General features: G+C 45.9%; 1 protein-coding gene across 1 annotated transcript in view; it reads left to right on the top strand.

Annotated features, from left to right (window-relative positions):
* The window catches only part of jade2 (jade family PHD finger 2), a 119062-nt gene extending 93446 nt beyond the window's left edge, over positions 1-25616 (top strand). The window contains exons 11-14 of the mRNA XM_030360219.1: positions 3669-3786; positions 15428-15559; positions 22715-22860; positions 23434-25616. Coding sequence (XP_030216079.1) covers positions 3669-3786; positions 15428-15559; positions 22715-22860; positions 23434-24264 — 1227 coding nt within the window. The 3' untranslated portion in view covers positions 24265-25616. The remainder of the gene's footprint in view (positions 1-3668; positions 3787-15427; positions 15560-22714; positions 22861-23433) is intronic.
* Positions 25617-26146: the final 530 nt, after the last annotated feature.

Below are 26146 nucleotides of genomic sequence, written 5' to 3'. Positions count from 1 at the left end.
TGTGTGTGTGTGTGTGTGTGTGTGTGTGTGTGTGCTGGTGGATGTGATTCCCAGTTGGGGACCTGGAAGCTTAACTCCAGCGTTTCCAGCTGCTGGAGACACAGACCACCGTCTGCCTGCATGTCTGTCTGACCCACTTTCAACCCCCCCTCAACACCCTCTCTCTCTCCTTTTATCTCCCATGTCTCCTTCCCCCTTTCTCTTCCTGGTTGTCCCCTGTGCTTCTTTTGATTGGCTGGGCAGGGCTCCTTTGGCAGGCTGATGTTGTCAGTTGACAGCCATGGCATCTCTCCCTGCTCCCTCAGGCAAATTTCTCTTATTTTTTTATCCCCCGTTTTGTTCTTTTTATGGCCAACCTCCCTTCGTCACTCCCTGCCCTCCCCCCTTTTGTCTCTGTCTCATCCCCATGTTATCCATCGTCTTTGTCCTTTCTGATCCGTTTTCTGTTTGTTTGTTTTATTGTCTGCGTTAGACCTTTATGTCTACATACCAGCGTACAGTTTATCGGTCAGTCTCCATAGCTTAGTTATTCCAAAGAAATGTCTCATCTAGTAGCCAAAAGTTTGTAGGTCCATGTTTTATATTCAATGCTTTATGAATCACAAGCCTGTCTAGGTCTACATTTTGGATATCTTTTCTCGCTGGAGCTCTTTGTTATTGTCTGAGCCATGTATGCACTCTTCATCTCTTAGCCTGGAAAGCCTCCTGATTTAACCATAAAGCCCAGCTTATTGCTTTCATTCAGTGCAGTACTGCTGTACTGTGGTCTTAATTAGATGTCTGATCATGGCCCAGGTCTGGTCTGTTGTTTTTTCCCTGCAGACTAGACTATGGTATTATCACAAAGTCCCCATAGTAATATATTCAGTTAATTATGAAACATCTTTAACCACCTGATCTTTCACCAAGTCATTTGTTTCAGGCAAAGTCACGATACAGTCACTGGTAAAAGGTACCTAAAGATCTCCCTTCACCGTCCTAACGTCCCTTTGTTGATACTCTTGCATTTGGTATTCTAACAGATGTACACGTTATGGAGGAGGAACCTCAAACAAAAATCAGTTTTGGTTTCTTTAACCGTGTGGGTCTTCTATGATCTTGATCATTTTGTTAGGGTTAGAAAAAAGATCCAGCCTGGGGAGACCTTCTTGATGTTTCGAGTTCCCGTTGTGTTTCTATCTGTAGGTCAGCCTGGCTTCGACCCGTTGAAAGCCTTTCCAAAAGTGTCAAAGGGTTAGGACCAATCAGCTCTGGTGAGGGAGGTTCAGTCCATGACGTAGCGAGGAGCGCCACAGCCCACAGAATAAGCTAACAAAATGGCGGCGACCAAGTTTTTCTATCCAAAATTGACTGGATAACGATTTTAAAAGACGAACAGAGATCTGCACAGAAGGCTTTTCTCAGCGGTGACACACTCAGCCACGCCTTGTGCGGTCAGAGGAGCATCTGCTGTCATCAACAACTAATTAGCACAGGTGTCTGGCACAAGAGTTGTGTCTCTGTGTGTCTGCTGGTGTCTGTGTGAGTGTGTCTGGGTTTATCCGTGAATAGACAAAACCTCATGAAGCCATTTAGATGTATGGGTCAATGGATGCAATGATCTTTTGCAAAAAAAAGCAATTGATGTCATTGACTGAATAAGGGACAATATAAATCAATCGATGGATATGTACTAACTAACTGACTATTTATTGACCATATGTCAGCAGCATGTTTCAATATGCGTTGATGGCTGGATGGATGGTTTGATTATAAGAGCAATTACTGATGGATGGATGAGTAAATGGCTCAGTAACAGTGGAAATGATGAAGACTATTAAGGGGAGGAGTGTGATTTGTAATATGATTTGAATCAATCTATGAATAGCGTTAGTCACTGTTCATAGATTAAGATGATTTTAAATAGAACTATCTGTAGATGATGATAAAATAACATTCTGAGGGCCAGATTCTAGATGGATTCTAGAGGGTTAAAGAAAACTGGCTGATCCGTGTGTGTGTGTGTGTGTGTGTGTGTGTGTGTGTGTGTGTGTGTGTGTGTGTGTGTGTGTGTGTGTGTGTGTGTGTGTGTGTGTGTGTGTGTGTGTGTGTGTGTGTGTGTGTGTGTGTGTGTGTGTGTGTTGAAAATAAACTGCTTAAACACAATGGACTTCCGGCACAAAACAAATGACACAAACTCAAAGATTTATCACACTGTTCCAGTGGGGTTGGTAAACCTGTGTCTCTTTAAGATGAGGTAGAAAAAATTTGACTTGTTACAGGAGCAAAGTCTACCTGCCACCAGATAGGTAGCAAGCCCATAGGATAAACACATTAATAATCACAGAAATGCACAATGTCTCCTCATCCACATTTTATTTAATGCATTTTTTCTCTAAGAAATTAATTGTACAAGAAAAGTAGCAATGTAAGCGTATCGTTTATTGAGCATTTTCCTGCACATTCTTTCCCCCATGCACTTTTTTTCAAACACTGCTCAATAAATATACTATTACATGGCTACTTGTTCTATTTACTATTTCACCGATTTTTAAATCATTGTGTGTGCAGTATTATGTGCTTTTTAACTATTGATTTATGCAGCACAACTCTGTGTGTTCTTGATGCTCATCCTGTTTCAACATAAAAGCCATATTTACACACACTTTTAATAGGAGGGGCAGGACTGGGTTTATGATGTCTGCTTGTGTTCATCACTATTAAAGTACAGTGTAGGACACCATTTTTATTGATCCTCTTAAAAGGAAGGTGTATGTGGGCGGGCGTGCACATGTGTTGTGCACATGTGTTGTGCACATGTGTGCACAACACCCTGGAATGGGGTACGTCCTCTAGGTTAATATTAATGTCTTATCCTTTCTATTTTTCCCACTGTTGTCCCCTTGTGTCTGTCTGAGTCTGTATTTCTGTGGTCTTTCCACCTTCTGCTTCGTCTCTCATACTTCCCATCATCGCTGTTTGCGCCGCGATTGCCCATCTGTATGTCTGCAGGGCTCAATACTGGTTAAAAAAATTTAAGAATATAATTATCCAGACCTCGATACACCATTATCAAGGTCCCGGGGGGCATTGAACAAGACTGAACCCTTTCCATCTCTCCAGCCACTGCCGCCAATGCTGTGGCCCATCATCACTCTTCTGAACAAATGCACTAATGAATAGTTCTTATGAATAGTCATTATCATAGCAATTCAAATGACAGAGACGGACATCAAAACATGTGATTATGCGCAACTTGGCTTCAACTTCAGAGATTTTGATGGTGACATCATATTAAAGGTGTGTCCTTACTTCTCAGTGCATGCTAAAAAGTTTTTGTTCGATATAATGAATAGTTTCTGTCCGGGGTTGAAGATATCTAACAACACTTTTGTAATTCAAAAATAAATTTATTTTAAGATGAATATTTATCCTCATCAAATCCTAATACTTCTTCTCGCTCTGCAGCTGTTTGGTTGCTCCTGGGTGGCAGAAGAAGGGTTTGGGGCTTAGTCACCTAAGGCAGGTCAAGGGGGGGCTCTTCCAGACGGTGATGAAGAGCTTACTCTGAGCCGAAGCACGGGTTAATACGGGGCTTCTAGATCCCCCCCCCTCACCTGCGTGTGTGGGTCCGAGCGTAAGTGTTCATGCTGACCCAGTGTGTGTTTCTCCCTGCCGGGCCCGTTCAGGTGAGGAACCTGTGCTACATGGTGAGCCGGCGGGAGAAGATGAAGCACAGCCTGTGTGACCTGCAGGAGAAGATCCTGCACCTGCACATCCAGCTGCTGGAGGACGAGGTGGCCGGAGGTAGGCCAGGAGAGGCTGTGTGCATGGCTGGATGTGTCTTAACCTTGTTATGTATGGTTACCTTGTTGTGTGGTTGCATGTACGCAAGCGGGCTGAAGATAAATTTGCAAACAATCGTTTGCAAATTTATCTAGCAAACAATCGTTTGTGAGCCCATTTGTAAGTCGGCCACACTTGTTTATCTTTTGCAGGTAATTTTGCAGGGCTAATTCCATAAAGTTAATTGCTTAGCCTTTTGTTTAGCTACGGATGTGTATATATAACGGAGCAGGCAGGTTGGTGCGACTGAGTGTGGGCGTCTGTGTGGGTGTGCCATCCCCAGCTGGTGTTCAATTTGCCGTGTTCATCACTTCTGAAGCTGAATCTTCACAGCCTAGTGTACCTACCTACACACATATATCCACACACACACACACACACACACACACACACACACACACACACACACACACACACACAGGCGTATACACTCAGGCACACACACAGGCACACACACACATAGGCACACACAAACACACTCAGGCACAAACCCTCAGGCGCACACACACACGTACACACACACTCAGGCGCAAACACACACACTCAGGCGTACACACTCAGGCGGACACACACACACACAGCCTCTGACTCGGCAGTTTGCTGCTATCAGGTAGTGGGCGCTGAAGCAGGGACTAAACAGCCATATCTATTCACACTCTCACAGGAGTTGGATTAGGGTGTGTGTGTGTGTGTGTGTGTGTGTGTGTGTGTGTGTGTGTACATGCATGCTGAGTGTGAGGAATGAGGCTGTCCGCTTTAATGACCAGACACATTTTTCAAATCGTATACATTTCTCTTTCAACCCCCCTTACCATCTTTTCTTGTCCCTTTCTCTCTTTTTCTCTCTCAATCCCCATCGTATTCTGTCCTCCTCCTTATCCCTCTTTCCCTTGTAGATGACATTGTATCCATCATTCATCTAAAGAAGTGTATTCTTTAGTTCAAATCCACTTTTATCAGGTACTTCACACAATGCTTAAAGTAATGGACAACAGGATCAACCATTGGAAATCACACCAACAGATCACATGTGTCCACACACACACCAACAGATCACATGTGTTCACACACACACACACACACACACACACACACACACACACACACACACACACACACACACACACACACCAACAGATCACATGTGTCCACACACACCAACGCATCACATGTGTCCATACACACACACACACACAGGCCAACAGATCACATTTGTCAACACACACCAACAGATCACATGTATCCACACACACCAACAGATCACATGTTTCCACACACACACACACCAACAGATCACATGTGTTCACACACACACCAACAGATCACATGTATCCAAAGACCGACATATCAGAGGGATGTGTCCACACACACCAACAGATCAATTGTGACCACACACACCAGATCACAGAGGGATGTGACCAGTGACCACACAAACCAACATATCAGAGGAATGTGTCCAGACACAAAACAGATCACAGAGGGATCTGACCAAACAAACCAACATATCACAGAAGGATGTAACCACATGAACCAACATATCACAGAAGGATGTGACCACACACACACACCAACATATCACAGAAGGATGTGACCACACACATCAACATATCACAGAAGGATGTGACCACACACACACACCAACATATCACAGAAGGATGTGACCACACATCAACATATCACAAAAGGATGTGACCACACATACACACACCAACATATCACAGAAGGATGTGACCACACACATAAACATAACACAGAAGGATGTGACCACACACACCAACATATCACAGAAGGATGTGACCACACACACACCAACATACCACAGAAGGATGTGACCACACACACCAACATATCACAGAAGGATGTGACCATACACACCAACATATCACAGAGGTTTGTGACCACACACACCAACACATTCTGTCAAGAAAGTATCGAAATATATATTAGCGATCACATGATTGTCCAGTTAATCGCAAATAGATCACACGTTTTTAATACTCTTGTCAACATGGGAGTGGAAAAAATATGCCTGCTTTAGGCAAACGTAACAGCATGAAGTGTAAACCTTTCTTCCATTAACACCAAACAACTGACTGAAAGAATCCAGGGACCAATACAGCTGAAGCATTTACCAATATGTTCAAATCACAACTCATGGCACACCCAAGACCAAAAAACAATCTCAAGAAACACTCATTTCAAGAAGTACATTGGTCCACTAAATGCCCCATTACTTAAGTACAGATCAAAGATTACTTGCACTTCTCAATCAATTTTAAGATTTAGTTCAAGCCGGTTGCTTCAACAATTATCATTTCACGTTTGCAATTTATGTAATTTTGATTCAACAGTGACAAATTGACACATTGGGCCCAACAGGGCTTAACATTATTTTTTTATTATAGATTTATTTAAAGATAAATATAAAAAGTCAATAACATGATTACGAGGGTCTGCAGCAGAATGACTGCAGTAAACGTTATAATTACATATTCTTTTCATCAATGGAAACAATATTCTTCTTGAGGTAGTGCACTTGTTCAAAGGCCTCTGTGATTGTCGGATTCAAAAGAAAATGAAGATGTGCAATCTTGAGAATTTTCAAGTGACGAATAGAAGTGATTACTATTATGAAAACAAGATATGACTTGACATCATGAGTGGGCTAACTGTTAGCTACCACCATCACGCCAATGAGACTAGTCACAAATTACTGAGAGAGGCTTGATTTTACCAAGCAGATTTGCCCCTAATTAATCTGTTTAGGAAATCTCACAAAAGTTTCTAAAGTAGTCTGGCGGCTTTGCAGAAAGTCTCACTTTTTCTGGGCTCATTTAAAATAGGATTTTGCTATTTAAAAAAAAATCCTATTCTAAGTATCTTCCCCAGGGCTGAAAGTTGATGTAGCATGTCAAATGACTCTTATTATAATATAAAACAGATTTCTCTGCGTTATAAAAATTATTTTAGTAGTTGTTTGCAACATTTCCATTTAACCGTCAGGGAATTTAGTCATCGGGATCCTCCCTAGTGCTAAAAGTGAACTTCTTAGAGTGTTGTGTGTAAGCAATATGAAACACTAGCTTCTCAATCCTTTTGTTTAGCATGTGTTTAGATTGAGCTAAACAACGTTGGACACACATACACAAGCACAGATATGGGAGGAGAAGGGGGAAAAGGGGAGAATGAATGACTTCTATTGTTCCAGCAGAGGTCTTCATTTACATTCTGGCTCCAATCCATGTGTGCCAACCTGACAATGGTTAGTGCTAAGCTTGTGTGTGTGTGTGTGTGTGTGTGTGTGTGTGTGTGTGTGTCTGTGTGTGTGTGTGTGTGTGTGTGTGTGTGTGTGTGTGTGTGTGTGTGTGTGTGTGTGTGTGTGTGTGTGTGTGTGTGTGTGTGTGTGTGTGTGTGAACTAGGGGACATGTAGGGGTAATGGGTCGGGAAGTGACTTCAAAGTGAGAAAGAAAGTAAAGTAGGGAGCAGACAAGTGAAAGAAAGAAGGGAAAGTGAAAGATAAACGGGATGGGTGGGGAAATGGGTGAGTGGAGGTAAAGAGAGTCAAAAGATGGAGTCAAGGGTATGTTGAAGGAGAGGGGCTGAGAGAAAAGCTTTCTCATGCTTCACCAACAAGCACAGGTAAGAGAATGGGGACACTGTGTATTTGTGCGAACGATGCAGACACGCACACACTTGTGCACACATATATTTAAGTCACACACACATACACACACACACATTGATGTCCACACACAAACATCCCTCACAGTTCGCTGCTCCCAAAAGTGTGGGAATTAATCACCCACTTCAAACAGACTAATCCCCAGGCACTGGCAGCTCTAAACGAGGGATGGGATGGGGGGCTGAGGGCAGTACCAGGCACTCAGCACCGCAGAGATGCTGGAAATTTGACAGCAGAGGAGAGCGGTTTGGGGCGGGGGTATTTTAGTCTGTCTTACCTGTACCGGAAATACTTTGCTATAAGTTGTGGTGCTTCAGGTTATGCAGCAGAGAGCTAGCCAGAGAGCTAGCCAGAGAGCTAGCCAAAGAGCTAGCCAAAGAGCTAGCCCGTAGCCTGACCCCATATCCTTACCAAAATGGGACAAGTCATCAAAGCTCTACCGGTCATATCCATGTCATAACCACCGCAATGACACATATACTTTATTATGTTTCAACTCATTTTATATTTGAACCAAATCGGTTTCAGCTGTGTGTTTAGTTCAACATGTTGTTGAAGAGGAATAATAAGGAATTGACTGTCAAAACCTTTTATTGGGTGACAGCAGAAACCACTTCACAACCTCCAGAAAACATTCTTGCCCTCCCCAATCGCACATGCCATAGCATCAAACCAGACTTCCCTCTGTGTTTATTGTGCACATATGTCCTGTTAGAAGACGTTTGATGGGAGGAGACAAACAGTGCCCAGGCAGGATAGTGCAACGGAAGTGGGGTTCTGTGTTTATCATTCACTCTGACACTGTTCACCTGCACGCTGTTCACCTGGACGCTGTTCACCTGGACGCTGTTCACCTGGACGCTGTTCACCTGGACGCTGTTCACCTGGACATTGTTCACTCTGACACTGTTCACCTGCACGCTGTTCACCTGGACGCTGTTCACCTGGACGCTGTTCACCTGGACGCTGTTCACCTGGACGCTGTTCACCTGGACATTGTTCACTCTGACACTGTTCACCTGGACACTGTTCACCTGGACACTGTTCACCTGGACACTGTTCACTCTGACACTGTTCACCTGGACGCTGTTCACCTGGACGCTGTTCACCTGGACGCTGTTCACCTGGACGCTGTTCACCTGGACGCTGTTCACCTGGACATTGTTCACTCTGACACTGTTCACCTGGACACTGTTCACTCTGACACTGTTCACCTGGACGCTGTTCACCTGGACGCTGTTCACCTGGACGCTGTTCATCTGGACGCTGTTCACCTGCACTCTGTTCACCTGGACACTGTTCACCTGCAAGCCGTTCACCTGTTCACTGTTCACCTGGACGCTGTTCACCTGGACATTGTTCACTCTGACACTGTTCACTCTGACACCGTTCACTCTGACACTGTTCACTCTGACACTGTCACTCTGACACTGTTCACCTGGACACTGTTCACTCTGACACTGTCACTCTGACACTGTTCACCTGGAAACTGTTCACTCTGACACTGTTCACCTGGACACTGTTCACTCTGACACTGTTCACCTGGACACTGTTCACTCTGACACTGTTCACTCTGACACTGTTCACTCTGACACTGTTCACTCTGACACTGTCACTCTGACACTGTTCACTCTGACACTGTTCACTCTGACACTGTTCACCCTGACGTCATGTTCACCTGGACGCTGTTCACCTGGACGCTGTTCATCTGGACGCTGTTCACCTGCACTCTGTTCACCTGGACACTGTTCACCTGCAAGCCGTTCACCTGTTCACTGTTCACCTGGACGCTGTTCACCTGGACATTGTTCACTCTGACACTGTTCACTCTGACACCGTTCACTCTGACACTGTTCACTCTGACACTGTCACTCTGACACTGTTCACCTGGACACTGTTCACTCTGACACTGTCACTCTGACACTGTTCACCTGGAAACTGTTCACTCTGACACTGTTCACCTGGACACTGTTCACTCTGACACTGTTCACCTGGACACTGTTCACTCTGACACTGTTCACTCTGACACTGTTCACTCTGACACTGTTCACTCTGACACTGTCACTCTGACACTGTTCACTCTGACACTGTTCACTCTGACACTGTTCACCCTGACACTGTCACTCTGACACTGTTCACTCCGACACTGTTCACCTGGACGCTGTTCACCTGGACACTGTTCACCTGGACATTGTTCACTCTGACACTGACACTCTGACACTGTTCACTCCGACACTGTTCACCTGGACACTGTTCCCTCTGACCTGACCTTGTCATTCAGTAAGTAGGTGGGACACTTCTACGGGTAGACTGTACTTCTGAGGGTAAACAGTTATGCACTATCCCAATTGATTAAGGTGTTTTCATAGCACTTCAGCTGTTAAAGTGTCCCATTCTACTACAAGTGAGAGCAACAATTCCGCTAACTTCCATACAAATATTTGAACTGTTCGATCATTTCAGATGAAGATTCAGATTACAATAGTTAGAATTATACAACATTATGATATAATCTCATATTGTTGATTTAGTTTAGTGAATCATATTTTAGATAAAAAATGTATGTTATTCAGTGAATGGGTACTTGGTTAATGCAGAGGGTACATAGCAGTACCAAATATACATTGCTGCAGAAGTGCAGTGCGTTAAGTTATAACTAAAACCAATAATGCGCAGCTATCTAATATGAAGTTCATTTCAGGCTCTGGTTCTGGGTTTAATATCGGAAACGTTTATGTGCGAAGATGCACTCAGTAATAGCTGTGGGCCCTCGGTGGCAGCATGGGGAACAGATTTTCTTGGGAAACACAATGATTTAGAATGATTTAGTTATTAGACATAATAAGTTATCTGTGAATATATCCAGTGCGAGGCCCCATTAAGACCTCAAAACGGCAAGCTAATGTTCACACACATGTGTTACACCTGCCACTGCGGCTCTATGAACTGTGGATGGCCTTAAGGACCTGGACCTACGTCTCGGGTTCACAGGTACAGTGTGCACCCCAAGAGACAGCTGGTGTCCCTGATGACTGATGGGTCTACTTATGTAAGCCAATTTAACTGTGGCGGACGTCCCTTCAGAACCCTCTCAGTCAGAGTGATGGGACACTCTGATCTTCTCACAGTCTTGACTCACCATCTTAAGGAGTCCCTGATGCATCACCATGTACCCTCATTAAAGGAAAACCTCGGGATTTTCCTCATTGATGGAAAGAATCCCTACAGAGAAAGTCAACTTGTTTCTTTCGATTCCGCTTCATCACTGTCTGTCTGTGATCGTGTCTCGCTCAATGAGAAGTCCCCCCAGGGGGGAGTTGTTGCAGGAAGAGAACAGTGGGAACGTGAGTGAGAGCAGCAGAGAGAAGAGTTTGTTGTTTGACTACAGTAAGCGTAGTTCAGTGTTTTATAAACGTTCGGGTAAAGGCTAGTTCGATTCTAATGACATGGAAATACCCCGCAACAACATGGTTCAGGGGCGGGAATCAGACCGGATCGAGCTAAAGCTGAATACACAAGTTTACGTCACTGTAGGGATCCTTTTAATAATGACTTTATTACTGAATATAATCTGAGCCTGTCAGTGGCATAAACAAGCACTTTTAGAAGACTTACATTGACGGGCAGCTATTACCCAACATGATTATATTGCAGGCTGTTTTCACAGATTAGTGCTGTTGCGTTCTTGATCAATGCTGTACCAATCTCAAAAATTGTTGTCTGCATTTGCCGTTGCAGCCAAAATAAATGCAGCATAGGGTCCAGGTTGACAAATAAGGCAGTTTCCCCTAAGTTGGTATGCTAGGGCCTATTTTCTGCACATTTGAGTTTATGTGCCTTTAATTGAAAAACAGCTTGTAGTCAAAATACTCTTACTTATGCCAATAGACAACATAGCAAAGCGTGCGTGTGTAAGGACACACATACGCATGTGTGGAGGGTCAAATCACTTCACCATGCAGACGTGGTCTCCATCAGGTGTTTAGTCCATGTTCAATCCAGCCATCCATTATTTTCACTGCGATCGCCGGGTCTTGACACTCTTTAGGTCTCAGTAAGCAGCGTATGGATCCATATCTCCGCGCTCTCTGACCGTGTTCAAATTCCGAATGTATTGTGTATAACTGTAGGCCTACATCTTCTCTTCATGATGCTCGGTGCGGCAGTTTTACCTATGGCCGACTCATAATTTACCTCATCAGATCAATACCCCCGAATGTTTACCAACGTTTTAAAAAAGTCAAGGCGGTCTCACTGTACTAGACGACTGCATTCCAAAACTTGCATTCAGTTTGATGTGCATGAAAGGTGGGTTAAAGCCGTATTATGAGGGGTCAAACACTAGAACAGGGCTCCTTAGCTTTGGCCACCTGCTCAGGGAGGGGTTGACAATCTAAGAAGCTTTTCCAATTGGACTGAATAGGTTGTTTGATCAGCAATTGCATCAATAGCATCATCACAAGATCATGCTTTCATAGCCTGCGTAAGATGAGACATATTTCATTCCTATGAAAAATATTATAATGTATTTACAATGCATTGAAGATTTAATATCAGCTCCATCCCAATGAGTAAACTCTGAGAGGCCTTCCATACGCATGCACGCCCACCAACACTGTGACTGAGTGTGTATAAGTGTCAGGTCTCTTTAAGTTCCAGTCAAGCATGTCCTACTCCATGCTAAAGCGAGTATGAGTACATTTTACTGTCGGCTATTGCAGATCTCCCTAGCCATTCGCACACACACTGACACATAGTCACACTCTGATACACACGCATTCTGACACACACGCATGCAAACTGACACACACGCACACACTCGCAGAAACTCTAACACAAAACACACACTCAAGCACAATGAAAAGCACGCACACTGACGCAAACACACTGACACACAAGCAAATACACTGACACACACACACACAAGCACACTTGTCACACCACAAACATGCATTCTGACACACCACACTCTAACACAAAACACACATGCACACACTCACTATAAGACAGACACAAACACTCCGACATACATACAGGCAGTCTGACACACATACACACGTACTCCGAACCACACGCATATGCACCCTGCATGCACACACACACATTTTCTACCTCACACACACACATAGTCCAAAACGCATACTTTGTTTATGCACAGTTTACCATAATTTATGCATGAATTTATGCATTTGCAAACATAAAAATACAAGCTATGACAGATCCCCCTAAACACTCAGGAACATTCAAATACCCAGACGGACACAAACATATTACGTATGCACAAAGAGTCTTATAGCCATACATACAAACACAGTCGCATATCAATAGATACACACATAGTCGCACATCAATATACTCACTCAATCACTCACTCACACAGCAGGTACACACACACACACGCACACATACACATGCAACTCGACTTTCAAATGGCTCCATGCATTAACCAAAGAAGCACTTGCATGCATGCACAGTTAAACATGACTCCCGCATGGATTAATGTATGTACACACATAAACGCATGACTACACAACAGCTTGGATCACTTACCCACCGGCACCAAGGTCCCGCCCCATGTCGCACTCGCTCACCCCAGGGTGTGAGCCATCACTCTGCTCACCACCCCCCCAAACCCCCAAACACACCAAGGTGCCCGTGCATGTCCGTTCGGGCAGCGCGCGACCCTGCACTGTTTCCCATGAACCTTAAACGGACGAGGCGGTGGTGAGATGGCATATTGGTGTGGCCTGGTCATATTTCTGTTCAAATGTATTTTGACTTGTTATCCACACAGTTTATCACAATTATCACTATCAGTTATATTTATTGATCATTAATCTCGAGTTGGTTCTACAAGCCAATGTTTACCTGCACCCTGGTACATAGTTTGCTTTTGATAACATGAAGATGTGTAGTTGTTTAGTTCATGTTGTCGACTTTCTACGAAAAGGGTGATAGCCTATTTAGTTATTGAACAGGGAAACAAACGTGTCCAAAACACACCCACTCATCATTCCCCTCATCTCAAAACAGCCACTCAAATATTTAACTATTGGATCAAAAAGTTAAACTCCAGTATAATTAAAACCTCTGAATACATAGGATATTTTGGTGAGAGGACGGAGCAAAAGCTTGTGGGTGTGGGTATATGATATGTTCTCATGTTGGCTGTGTTTGTGTGTGTTTGCATGAGATGTTCCCATAGTGTGTGTGTGGGTTTACATATACAGGAATGTTCTCATAGGGGGCACTATGTGTGTTTGTGTGTGTGTGTGGGGGGGGGGTTACCCGATGTCAGTTGTGTTATTTATATATGGATGGTTGGTGTGTGTGTGTGTGTGTGTGTGTGTATGTTGGCTCTGGCATCCTCTTCCAAAGCCCAAGTCACGCAGTGTTTGTATTGAATTCTGTAACACAATCGCAGATACTTTTGTCAATATTGCATGGATAAGTGCAAGTTATGCGTTGACATCACTGTGCGTGTGCGTGTGTGTGTGTGTGTGTGTGTGTGAGTGTTTTCATACATGTGTGTGCCTATATTTACAGTTACATTTATTTACAATGCCTTTGTATGTGCAGGTCTACTTGCTGAAAGACAGAGTGACTGACAATGTTGTATGAAAACAAACACACACCAAATCCTCAAAGCCGAGATCAAAGCCTTGTTTGATCTCTGGGTTAAACCTTAAATTAGGTTGTGTTTCCGCACTACAACACCGTTGTAACAACAACCTGTTGCACTAAATACAATGTTAGGCATGTTTCATACTCAGTGGGACATGTCATAGCAGTGGCATAATAATAGTCTAGATATAGGTAGAATATTTCTATAGTTTTTAAAGTTATTATGACTTCTAGGATTCCTGTGAATCATTGATGAACACAAACCAATCAACCCCTCACCCATTGTCTCTGAAAAGGGGTTAAGTAAAATAATAAATCACTTATGCATCCCCCTTTTCTCTAAGCCTTCAACATAGTTCATTGGTCTCCAGTATGCACAATATTTGTCACTAAATCAATCACTTTTTAAGTGATTGATTTACATTGTATTTAATAACCATGCAATGTGACACCAAAGCCACATTATGTATGGCCTTCGTATGTAATTATTCCTAGTGCATCAGAGCAGAACTAGGGAGTGTGAGATAATATTGAGCTGTCCGCTCTCCTTCTTCTAACTCTGTTGCTTGTCAAAGGGGAGATGCTAACGCTAATCATGTGGTCAGTAGGGGGAACCGTGTGGGTTGTGTTAAACTATCATCATAAGGTGTTCTGATAAGGTTACAGTGGTGTATAATTAGTTTAATTGAGTGTCTCTGATCAAAGGGAAAATTGCAATGATAGTTGTATGTCATTAAATGACACAGTATGGTTCAAAGCTCCAGTTAACTTCCTGTAGAGGCTGTATGGCCCAGTCTGGCAAGTACACAGCCTCACAGTAGAAGGACAATAGCTTAGCGTCACTCAAGCTGAGTGGGACGATGATGGAGAAGGTTCTGTTATTTAAATAAAGTACCACTAATTATTACTCGGCTCTTAGAGACCTTCTGCAGTGGGAGAGAAAACGGGAACATGAATGTTTATCTGGATTTCTACACATTCAACGCAATGACAAAAGTACAATACGGTTGTTTGATTAGCCTTTCTGTGTGCATTTCTTTGCATTTTGTATGTTTGTGTGCATTCAGGAAAGTGTTACCCTTCCAAGATATCATGCACATGGATCCTCTATCAACCTCGTCAAACAATAATCTATTCACATTCTGCATTTAATCCTTCCTTACTCACTAGGAGCAGTGGTCTGCCACATAGTTGTGTGTGTGTTTCTGTGTGTGTCTGTGTGCGTGTGCACACACACACACAGGGTGGGTTTTCTGTGCTGGTCCAACGTCCTGACCACATCTTCTGTGTTGCAGAGAAAAACCCAAAGGGGGAGAAGAGGAGACCAGTCGGAGTGAAGGAGAAAGGAAAGGAGAGGAGGAGGAGGAGTCCTGAGAAGAAGAAGGAGAGATGGAAGTCTGGCAACAGCACCCTACTCAAAGAGCTAGGTAGCGTTCTTTTTGTGTGTGTGTGTGTGTGTGTGTGTGTGTGTGTGTGTGTGTGTGTGTGTGTGTGTGTGTGTGTGTGTGTGTGTGTGTGTGTGTGTGTGTGTGTGTGTGTGTGTGTGTGTGTGTCGGGGCTCTCTAACAGGAGTGGGGTGCGTCATCGGCTCCCAGCAGATGCCTGGACCAGTGGCTGGATGTGACACATGTTGGCCCTCCCATCAGTGTATATCACAACTACATACAGAGGGCAGAGTCCACCAGCGCAGAGAGGACCGAAACACACACTAAGGGACATAAAGCAAAGTTAAACATGAGAGATAAAACCAAGTTGAGGAGATGGACACGCACCGAGGGGACCCAGCCAGGCTCTGGAAAGAGAGAGAGAGCGAAAGGGGCGCTATAGGGGACAGATGCAGAGATGAAGGCAAGAGGGGTGACGGATGGAGATACATAGAGAGGGCTTTACAGAAAGGGGGAGTTGACGGGGTAGGAACGTTTAGGGAGGATTGAAAGATGTAGAGGAAGCCAGATAAGGTGATGAAACGGTTGACATGCAGACATGACGGGAGGGAGTGATGGATAGACGAGAAGTGAAGAGGAGGAGATGCTCTCACTGTCAACGCGAGCGAGGTCGACAACTGTGATGACAAAATTGAGAGAGATGGAGCACACACTTTGGGGGTCGTGCTGGCAGCACAAACATTTATTCAACATAAAGGCTGAAGGGGAGTGTTAAATATGTTTTAGGAGCCTCCGAAGCCATGGCCATTACTGTGTGTGTGTGTGTGTGTGTGTGTGTGTGTGTGTGTGTGTGTGTGTGTGTGTGTGTGTGTGTGTGTGTGTGTGTGTGTGTGTGTGTGCACGTGTGGGGAGGGGCGCAACAGCCTTTTGATAAGACAATATAGATTGTATAAAATAATTTCCCTCATGAGATTTGTCTTTTCCAAAAAGCTTCCTTCTCCCTGGAACTCTGTAATCCTGCTTTTGTCCTAAGCGATAGCATGTGGTACGGGTTAGTGAGTGCAAAAGAAAAATCATGTAGATTGATGCAAACAATAAAAACAGACAAGAAAAACACAAGACAGTGAAAACATTAAAGGAGAAAATGAGAGTTTCTGTGTAGCCTGAAGTGAGATTATTCGTTGTGGTTCTGTGTGGTTGCATCAGACATCGAGACGACCTCCGAGGGTGCGTGTGGACCCGGGATGAGGGTTTGAACACAGCGCCGTACCTCCAGCGCCACAAGGTGTTTGTGGCTCCGCTCAGGAAAGGGCTTTCATGATGGCTTGCCTTGTAGACCCAGGCTGGTGCGTGGGCGGAAACACGGTCTGGTCTGATCTCCACGTGCATCTATATCTGGGGGCTGATGAATATTCATACTGCACCGGGCCGCCAACACGCTGTGGGCTGCTCAGAGACATGCCTTGTTCACTCGTAGGGCTAATGAAAAGGGTCTGACGGAATGGGCTCATTTTGTGTGTGTGTGTGTGTGTGTGTGTGTGTGTGTGTGTGAGTGAAGGTGTGCGTGCAGCCATCTGTTCCCTGTCAGGTCTGCTACTGACCCTGAGGCTTGGGTCTCCATGTTGAATCAGAGAAGTATGTTCTTCTGCTCATCAGGTCCTGGAGGAACCCGTTACCTGGGTGATTTAAAGATGCCTAACAGGGACTTTTATCGCTGTTGTCATCTCTTTGAAAGTTTCTTAATGGAAAACACCAAATTCCCCTTTTCTATGACTCATTCTGTGCGTTTCGCTTCAGTGTTCCTCGCGGACGAGTTGGTGGATGAAGGGGTCTGGTTGGCAGGCGTCGCAGCCTGTCCGTCCCAGGGGAGTTCATGGGTTCATGTCAGCAACGTCGAGTGCTTCCACCACACCCTTTGGCTAGCCCTGTGACTGAATGAATTGTAGCGTGAGGTGTGTTCCTGCATGGTTCGCAGGGAGGACAGGGGCCCAGGGTGGACAACGGTACACCAGACCCGCTTGTAAACAAGTGACGCAAGCTATTTCTTCATTACCTGAAATGAAAAGATTTATTGTCAGTTAATTTTAAGCTTTTCTTCTACAGTTCAAATAGGGGGGATGTTCGTGAAGGCGTTACCGTCTGTCTTTAATAAGATGAGTCTCTGTATGTCTGTCTGCATGCATGTCCTTCGACCGTCTAAACAACCGTTCACCCCATTGAAGTTTGGAAGAGTTGTTCTCCAGAATGTGGAAGGCAGCAACAGCAGAGACCAAGCGATCGTTCCAGACAGTCTGTACGGGCACTGCACTGGCGGGTGTATTGCTGAGGACCCGAGGGACTGCAGTGTTGAGTGTGACGTTCTGAACAGGCAATGAACAGGCACTGCACTGGCGGGTGTTTTGCTGAGGACCCAAGGACGTGCAGTGACGAGTGATAAGATGTTTGGATAAGGGATTTCTCGAGAAAGCTGTAAACTGCAATACCGGAGGCCCTGCCATTGGCCCGGTCTGGACACACACCTTTACTTCAGCACCTCCGACCGCTCTGTAGCTACACAGCCCAATACCTTCACCCTGCACTGTGTGTTTTTAGAACCTGTTGGTCATAGCCAGCATTCAGTCTTTCTTTATAGAGATTTATGCCACAGTAGCTCTTCCTCGGGATGGACCAGACGTGCTCGTCTTTGCTCCACACGTGCATCAATAGGCCTTGGCCCATCAGCCTGTCGCCCAATCACCGGTTGTCCTTCCTTGGACAGCGTTTGGCAGGTACTAACCGCTGCACTGAAAACACCACAAGACTGGCCGTTTAAGAGATGCTCTGACCAAATCGTCCAGCCAAAACAATTTGGCCCTTGTCAAAGTCGCTCAGATCCTCACACACTTTTTCCTGCTTGAAGAACCGACTGCTCACCTGCTACCTAATATATCTAAGCCCTTGACAGAGGCCATTTTACGAGATGATCGATGTTATTCACTTAATGTTAGTCCCTGAAGTGTCCCTTCAGCAACGGATGTTATGGCTGCGACCAGAAGCGGGGGTTTAAATGTGGAGTTGTACTCCCTGCCCGTGTGCTTCCAGGATCTTTCTCCATCCGTCGGATGGTCTCGGAGCAAACAGCAAGAACCAATCCCAGAACTCCAATAGGAATTTGTTAAAAAAATGTAGGGCTTACGCTAGAACTTCACTGGGCCCTCTGCATTCCGACAGCTAGCGCTCTCCTGACCCCCGCTAAACCCAGGCCCGTCCATCAGACTGCAAGATAGTGCTCTCCTGACCCGCACCCAGCCCAGGCCCGTCTATCTGAACGCAAGATAGTGATTCATCACCATCCAGGGAACAGCATGTGTGTTGCAACCAAGGAAAGGAGATTATATTATGCAGTTCAGCAATGTCTCATTCTGGGCGTTGGTGTGACCTCCCGCTTTGGTCATGAGCTGTTGTTGCTCCTTGACATGTCCTCCTCACCCCAACACTTACCCTGGAGCTACACTGAGCGTCCAAGCATTGCGTTGTGCAGCGCAGCGTAGCCTATCGACCTCCTCCACCCACCACGTCTGTAGCACGACAGGAGCCACACATCTGGTGTTCAGGACACAATGTTCTGTGTTTTTTAAGACCCCGGGTTAATGTTTATATTGTCTATGTCCAGAGGAAATCAGCCATGAATTTTGGTCGGCCCGCCTCCTCCAGTGGTGAAGGCACTTTCCCTAAGTTGGCACTAGGCCGACTCAGTTGCAGCAGGACTTTCTGAGGACCCCAGCTTCCATAGTCGGAGAGTAGACCTGCTTCTAAAAACCGCACGACAGGACAAAGCATTGATCAACCCTAAGAGAAATCACTGAGGCTCTATTGTGGGTGACGGTCATAAAAGGAATAAACATTGCTACCTGTTTTACCAACCTTTTATTATTAGAAGGTCAACCTTTATTTTTTTTCACTTGGTTTCAAGATTGAAATAGCTGCCAAATACTTTGGTTTTTGAGGTAGCATCCTAGGACAACTCAACATAAACACACTGAGCTACTCACTACCACCCATTCCACTTCCAACATACCTGGGAGTCTCGTGTGTATTGCGAATAAAAAACACCCCAACCCCTCGTCTCATGTAGCAATATTAATATTGTCATGGTAATCATCCTTAATCCCTGGGGTTTATGGCCTGGAGAAGGGTTCTAGAACTCCTTGACTCTGAGATTAGTTTGATTCCCATTATTTAACTGACAGTTATGTCATGTATGTCATGCAGAATGGCACATTGTTAGATCCATAAGATTTACAATATAGGATACTTATTTTCCATGTTCAATGTTGGAGACCTTTCATCATATTACAGAGGAATATAACGCAATGTATTTCTGTTTTAATAGAATAGCATTATTTACTACTCAAAAGTCATTACCCCAGTACCCTGCTATATAACAGCGGCAGACACGTACACGTATACAACACTGTTATGTTATTATATTTGAGTTACAAAACCTACTTTCTCCAGATAGATTCCAGAGAGCCTTTTTGTGGCTGGTTTGCTGATCTGTTATTCTATTGAGTGGCCATCATTATTGGACTTGTCAAGTTGTCTGGTTCAGTATATTTCTCTTTCGGATTTTGAGTCTTATTTTTTCTGTCTGGTGGATATCATTATTTTTCAGGGTGATGTCTTATTCTACCTTATCTATTTCTGCTCTCCTCTCGTCCTCTGCGCCATCTTTTACCCCCTTATATTATCCTCTCCCTTCAGTGGGGTTGCTAAGGAGATGGTTGGCACTTGACAACAATTGTGAGACTTTGGTGAGGGTTTCTAACCTAGCAACAGCACACACATACTTTCTCTCGCTCGCTGGCACACACACGCACACACACACACACACACACACACACACACACACACACACACACACACACACACACACACACACACACACACACACACACACACACACACACACACACGCATGCGCACACACACAGACTCGGTCTGGGCAGTGCCCTTCCTTGCTGCCAGCGCATTCCTTTGCCTGCAGCACCTTAGCAGCGCTAGCTTGTGAGCTGCCTAGCCTAGGTTAGCGGTGCCGGTGTCATTCTCAGCTATCTGGTCCCAACTTGTAGTCTTAACAGCACAACGAAACCAGGCTGGGGCAAAGTCCAACCTATTGCTTTCACTCGGTTGAACCTTGTGTAGCGTTTAATGTATCGGGGAATTAGCTCATCAGAGGGTTAGCAATTTGCATCTCTGTCCAATGCTAACTATCACAAAACGATTGCACTAGTTGTACGCTGGTGATATATCTAGCATAAAAAACACAACTCTATTGCTTCTCAATGGTTAAATCTATCTTTCCTCCAAAACAGAGGAGGAAGCTTTCCCCCAAAGCTAGTTACATGCGGCTGGAGTCCTGAGGCTGTCTAATAATAATCACTGCTGGGATATTGACTCTGCAGTCCGCCCTGTGGCGTATTAAAACTCTATTCATGAGAGTTAGTGAACCGTGCACCTTGGTGATGCACCACTGTCGTTGTTGGACAGCCATCATTTACAAATTGTATTTATTTATTAACTCAACTATTTTGCGTCCAAGAAATTAATTCCCCTTCCATTTCCCCTCTCTCATTCTCGTCTCACTCTCGTTCTCTCACTCTTTCTCTCTTTTGGTTATCCTTTCTCTTTCTCTCTCTCTCTCTCCCTCTCTCTCTCTCTCTCTCTCGCTCTCGCTCTCTCTATCATTTTCTTTCGTTTTATCGCACTCTCACTCTCGTTCTTGCTGGTACTCTTGTTCCTTCTCCTTCTTTTTTTCACTCACACATATTTCCTGCTGTGTTCTCAGTAGTCCAGCAGTGACCTGGTGCGTCATGGAAATAGCAGCGTGTGTGTGTGTGCGTGTGTGTATGAGCACTTTCAGTCTATAGCCTCTTTAGTCTTAGAGCTACAATTTATTAGCGGTCTAAGTTTGTGGTATGGTTGTCCAACTGTCTAGTCGTGTAGGCCAATTTCCCAGAACTAACCTAAAGATATAGAGAGTGGTAGAGAAAGCTTGTCCCAATCATACTATTATTGCAATATTACATATGGGAATAACCACAATATGCCTCACAGATGAGTTAATAGTATCATGGGCTTATTCCAATATTGTAGCCATGTTCATAATGTTTTGTATCGCTGACCTCCGCTTGCTTTGTTTGAATATATCTTGAGGATGAACTTGAACTCAAAGTGAGCGGTTTAATAATGGTCTGAGAGATTATAAGAACATGCGAGTTGTGGAGCGCTCTCTGATCTGTCTTTTAAACGCACACATACATTCTTACATACACACACGGAGCCTGTCAGCTGTCATTTTGAATCATCGTCTTCTGTACAAAGCTTGAGCGTGTGTGTGCGCGTGTGTGCGTGTGTGTGCGTGTGTGTGTGTGTGTGTGTGTGTGTGTGTGTGTGTGTGTGTGTGTGTGTGTGTGTGTGTGTGTGTGTGTGTGTGTGTGTGTGTGTGTGTGTGTGTGTGTGTGTGTGGGAGGGCTTGAAAGGAAAGCTCAAGTGGAAGAGAAATGTGTGAGAGAGAGTTGAGAAAGAGAGTGACAGATATTTCAACTGTAAAAATAACATTTCATTCTCAGTAGTTCATTATGGATGAGGTGTCTGGAAAGTGATGTCTGGTTGTCTTTGTAATGTAAATGTCATGGTGTTTGAACCCTGGCTGTCCAGAATGTTGATGTATATTTTATTTCTGGTAGACATGGGAGCAATGGGCATAACGTCCAGCAGTGGTAGGCCTGAAGGTCTTCAGGGTCCAGATGTAAGAAATCTGCTGATGATTTTAGCCTTGGTAACATAATGAAATATGGTTGGATGGTTGGTTGATTTGATCTGTATCTTGAAATAAAAAAGCATTTTATCATTCAGTATGAAGCATGTTCTATTTTCCTTTGCACAGCAGAGCAGATTGTACGGTAGAACCTCAGTATTCTTTAACTAAGTACAAAGTATGTGTGTTATATAATGTTCTGTTTCTGACCCTTAGATAGAATTCGATCTATTGTTTTAATTATAAAATGTAAATGTAAATGGTGGCTACTCTGCAAACGATTCTGGTAAAATACTGACGTGCAGGCCTTTAATTTTATTAACGTTCTTCCTCCACTTCTTCCTTCCATCAAGTAACTCTCTTTTACTCCTCCGTTTTGCTCCACTTCACTGATGCAGGTTTGCCAAAGTCCTTCCCATTGGACAACTCTCTGTTTGACAGCTGGCTGGCCCAATCGGTTCAGATCACAGCGGACGACATGCTCAGCGGGTGGGCCATGAGCTCCCAGCACCAAGACAAGAGCGCCAGCCTGCTCTCTGACCAGGTATGGACCGATGAACGATGAACTCAAAACAAACTGCAAATTCCAATGTTAAGAGCCCCTCTTGGCCGGCCCTCGCTGTCCCCGCTGGAATGCACTCTGGCGGTCTATTGATTGCAATGAAATAACGTATCGAGCGTCTGTCTGAATTTAAAACTAAAGTGCATCCAATATACTTCTGGTTATAGACTGGTAAAGACTTGTTCAACTAGAACGACAGTGACAATTAGTTTTTGTTGAACGTGCCAGCCTTTCTTCCCCCTTAGGAGATGTTCTCCTTCCTCCGCTGATTTTAACCCCTTTAATGCTCCTTATACTCTTTATTTTTTTCCCAATCCTTCCTTTGGGTTTGGTCTCTTTGTCCTCCTCCCCCCCCTGCCACCTCCCACCTCTGCTCCTCCCCTCGTCTGATCTTCACCCGCACTTTTTCTCTCTCTCTCTCTCTCGCTCTCGCTCTCTCTCTCTCTCTCTCTCTCGCTCTCTCTCTCGCTCTCTCTCTCGCTCTCCCCCTCTCTCTCTCTCTCTCTCTCCCCCCCTCTCCCCCTCTCCCCCTCTCCCCCTCTCCCCCTCTCCCAGCTCCTGCAGGGCGAGGAGAGCCTGCTGAACCTGATGATGGAGAACTCCATGCACTCTGCCTGGAAGACCCCCCAGCTGGGCCGCAAGCCCCGCTCCCGCAGCCTGCCCCGCCCCGCCGCGCCCACCCTGCCCCACAGCCCGCGCTCCGCCGCCGCCGCCGCCACCGCCACGGCCGGCCCCACGGGCGCCACCGGCCTCCCCGCCGCCGAGAGCCCCCGGGGCGCCGCCCTGGGCGAGGAGAAGCCCAGCCCCGCCCGGAGGGGGGAGAGGTCCCGCAGCGCGTCCTCCAAGACGCCCCATCACCCCCACCCCCAGCAGAGCCGGAGCGTGGAGCCCCAGAGGGACCCCCCGCCGCAGCCCCCCATCTCCAAGATGGACTCGTGTCACATCTCGGAGGAGCTCGAGCGGGGGCCGCGGGAGGGCCTGCAGGCCAGCGACGGGACCGGGCCCGGGGCCACCGCCGCCGCGCCGGCCCCCGGCCTCACCTCCGCCTTCACCCCGTCCAAGTCCTCCAGCGCCGGGACCCCGGGGCCCGGCGCGGCCTCCCTCCCGCCGCGTGCGGGGGCCCTGCGGCTCCGCCTCTCCCGCCAGAGTAAATCCAGGGGGAGGGGGGGCGGGGCGGTGTTCGTGGCGAGGGTGGGGTCCAGGGAGAAGGCAGCGCCCCTCCCAGCGAAGGAGTCGTCCCGGTTGAACTCTGCCGAGACCGACGGGTTCTTCTCTGACGGCGATCAGAGCGACTCGGAGACGCGACCCGCCGACCGCAAGCTCCAGCTGGCCAAGTTGCATTCTGGGAGCGAAGACCTGCTGAGAAGGAGCGTGCTGGCGTCATAAGGGACAGAGACACTCCCGTACCGACCTGGACACACATTCACACTGGGCAGCAGCCGGACGCTGACGCATCAAGGAGTCCAGGTTTAGACCCTCGATCTTATCCCCCGGCCACAGGCATACGACCGAGGGGAAACCTTCGATGATCCATACCTTCTTTCTTTCTTTCCAGCCTGTTCTAAGCCGTTCATGAGAAGCTACGTTTCAGACAAATAGGAAATGGTGACTTTGTTCATTTTTATTATTTCAACTTTTGCCCCCTTTTTACCTTTCCCAGTGTCTAAAGTATGCATCTTTCTAGAAGCCTCCTGTGTTACCCGGTAACTGAGTTTGGATCTGAACACTTTCGGGGGGGGACTAAGTGTTCCTTAAGCTGGCCTTTTTTTTCTTACCTTTGTGGAATCTTTGTCTTCTTGGATGTGTTGATCCTGACGGCGTGTGGGTTCAGAGCTGAGCTCCGCTGAGAGGATCTGTGAGAGACAGCGGCGTTTACCGGGCCTTTTAGCTTGAACAAAACCCCAACTTATCATCTAGACTCATTCAGTGATGGACCTGTTTGCTACTCGTGGTGATTGCTATGTAGCCTTTATTCTCAATAGACACAGAGGACCTTCAATATTTATTATCCAAAGTCCTTTATGGCAAAATCAACTTGGAAAATAACTCCCATCCCCAAATCAACTGGGTAGAAAACTGGCTTGGCCCCAATCCTGTCAATTAAAACCGTCTCACACACACAGAAACACACACACACACACACACACACACACACACACACACACACACACACACACACACACACACACACACACACACACACACAGAAACACACACACACACACACACAGAAACACACACACAGACACACACACACTTGACCCAGATACTCCCATGAGCCAGCCCCTTTGCTCTCTTTTCCAGCAGTTATGTTTCTTATGCACTCAGTCCCCGTCCCCTCGGCTGGGGTTCCAGGGATTCATGCTTTGTCCTCCTGAATCACGGGGGGGAACACACATTCAAACTCTGTGCCTTTCGTCGCCGCGAGTCCCCACAGCCCCCCACGCCCCAACACACAAAACAAAGCAACCTTTTCAATCAATCAAACAATCAATCTTCACGTGAGTCAATCAGTCCTTATTCAATCTGATTCGCTCCAATCAAACTGGTAGGAGCCCTGACGGGTCGCCGCGGCGACAGTCTCCTTAATGATTGTTTAGTGCCTAAAATAAGGGAGTAAGAGCAGCGTTCGTCATTGATCAGCACACACACACACACACACACACACACACACACACACACACACACACACACACACACACACACACACACACACACACACACACACACACACACACACCTCTCTATAAGTGCAAAGTGCTGCCTTCTTTTTTTTGGTCTCCCCCGCCCCATTGCAGAAGTAGGTTACTGGCATCCAGAGCCTTTGGAAGAGAGCGTTTGCACTACAATGGCCGCATCGATTCACATTTCCTAGAACTCGACGTGTCGGCAGCGACCACAGAAACAATGCTGTCAAACGGAGTCAACCCAAAACAGCCTGTAGGGTCTTGAGCACGATCAGATGGACTTCATCAAGGGTAGATCTATATCTCAATACATCATGTCTTAAAGGCTAGATGAGAGACGGAGAAAGGACACACGAGTGTATCTATGGCCGTCATAAGATTGTAATCCAGTAGGCTAATACACACTCAATGTGCCGCTGGCACCAGTCACCAGTTACTTAGCAACAGCCATGGTGCAGGATTTTGGAACCAGTAGGTTTGGAAACTGCATGGCCTGGTAGTGAACCGTTCTGTCTTTGAATGTCCTATCCGAGAACCAACCCCAGTACCCCATATCATCCACAGAGGCCTGAGCTTACCTT

The sequence above is a fragment of the Gadus morhua genome, chromosome 7 (genome assembly GCF_902167405.1).
Source record: "Gadus morhua chromosome 7, gadMor3.0, whole genome shotgun sequence".
NCBI classification, from domain to species: domain Eukaryota; kingdom Metazoa; phylum Chordata; class Actinopteri; order Gadiformes; family Gadidae; genus Gadus; species Gadus morhua.
The sequence above is the reverse complement of the archived record's forward strand: the minus strand, read 5'-3'. Positions and strand labels throughout refer to the sequence as shown.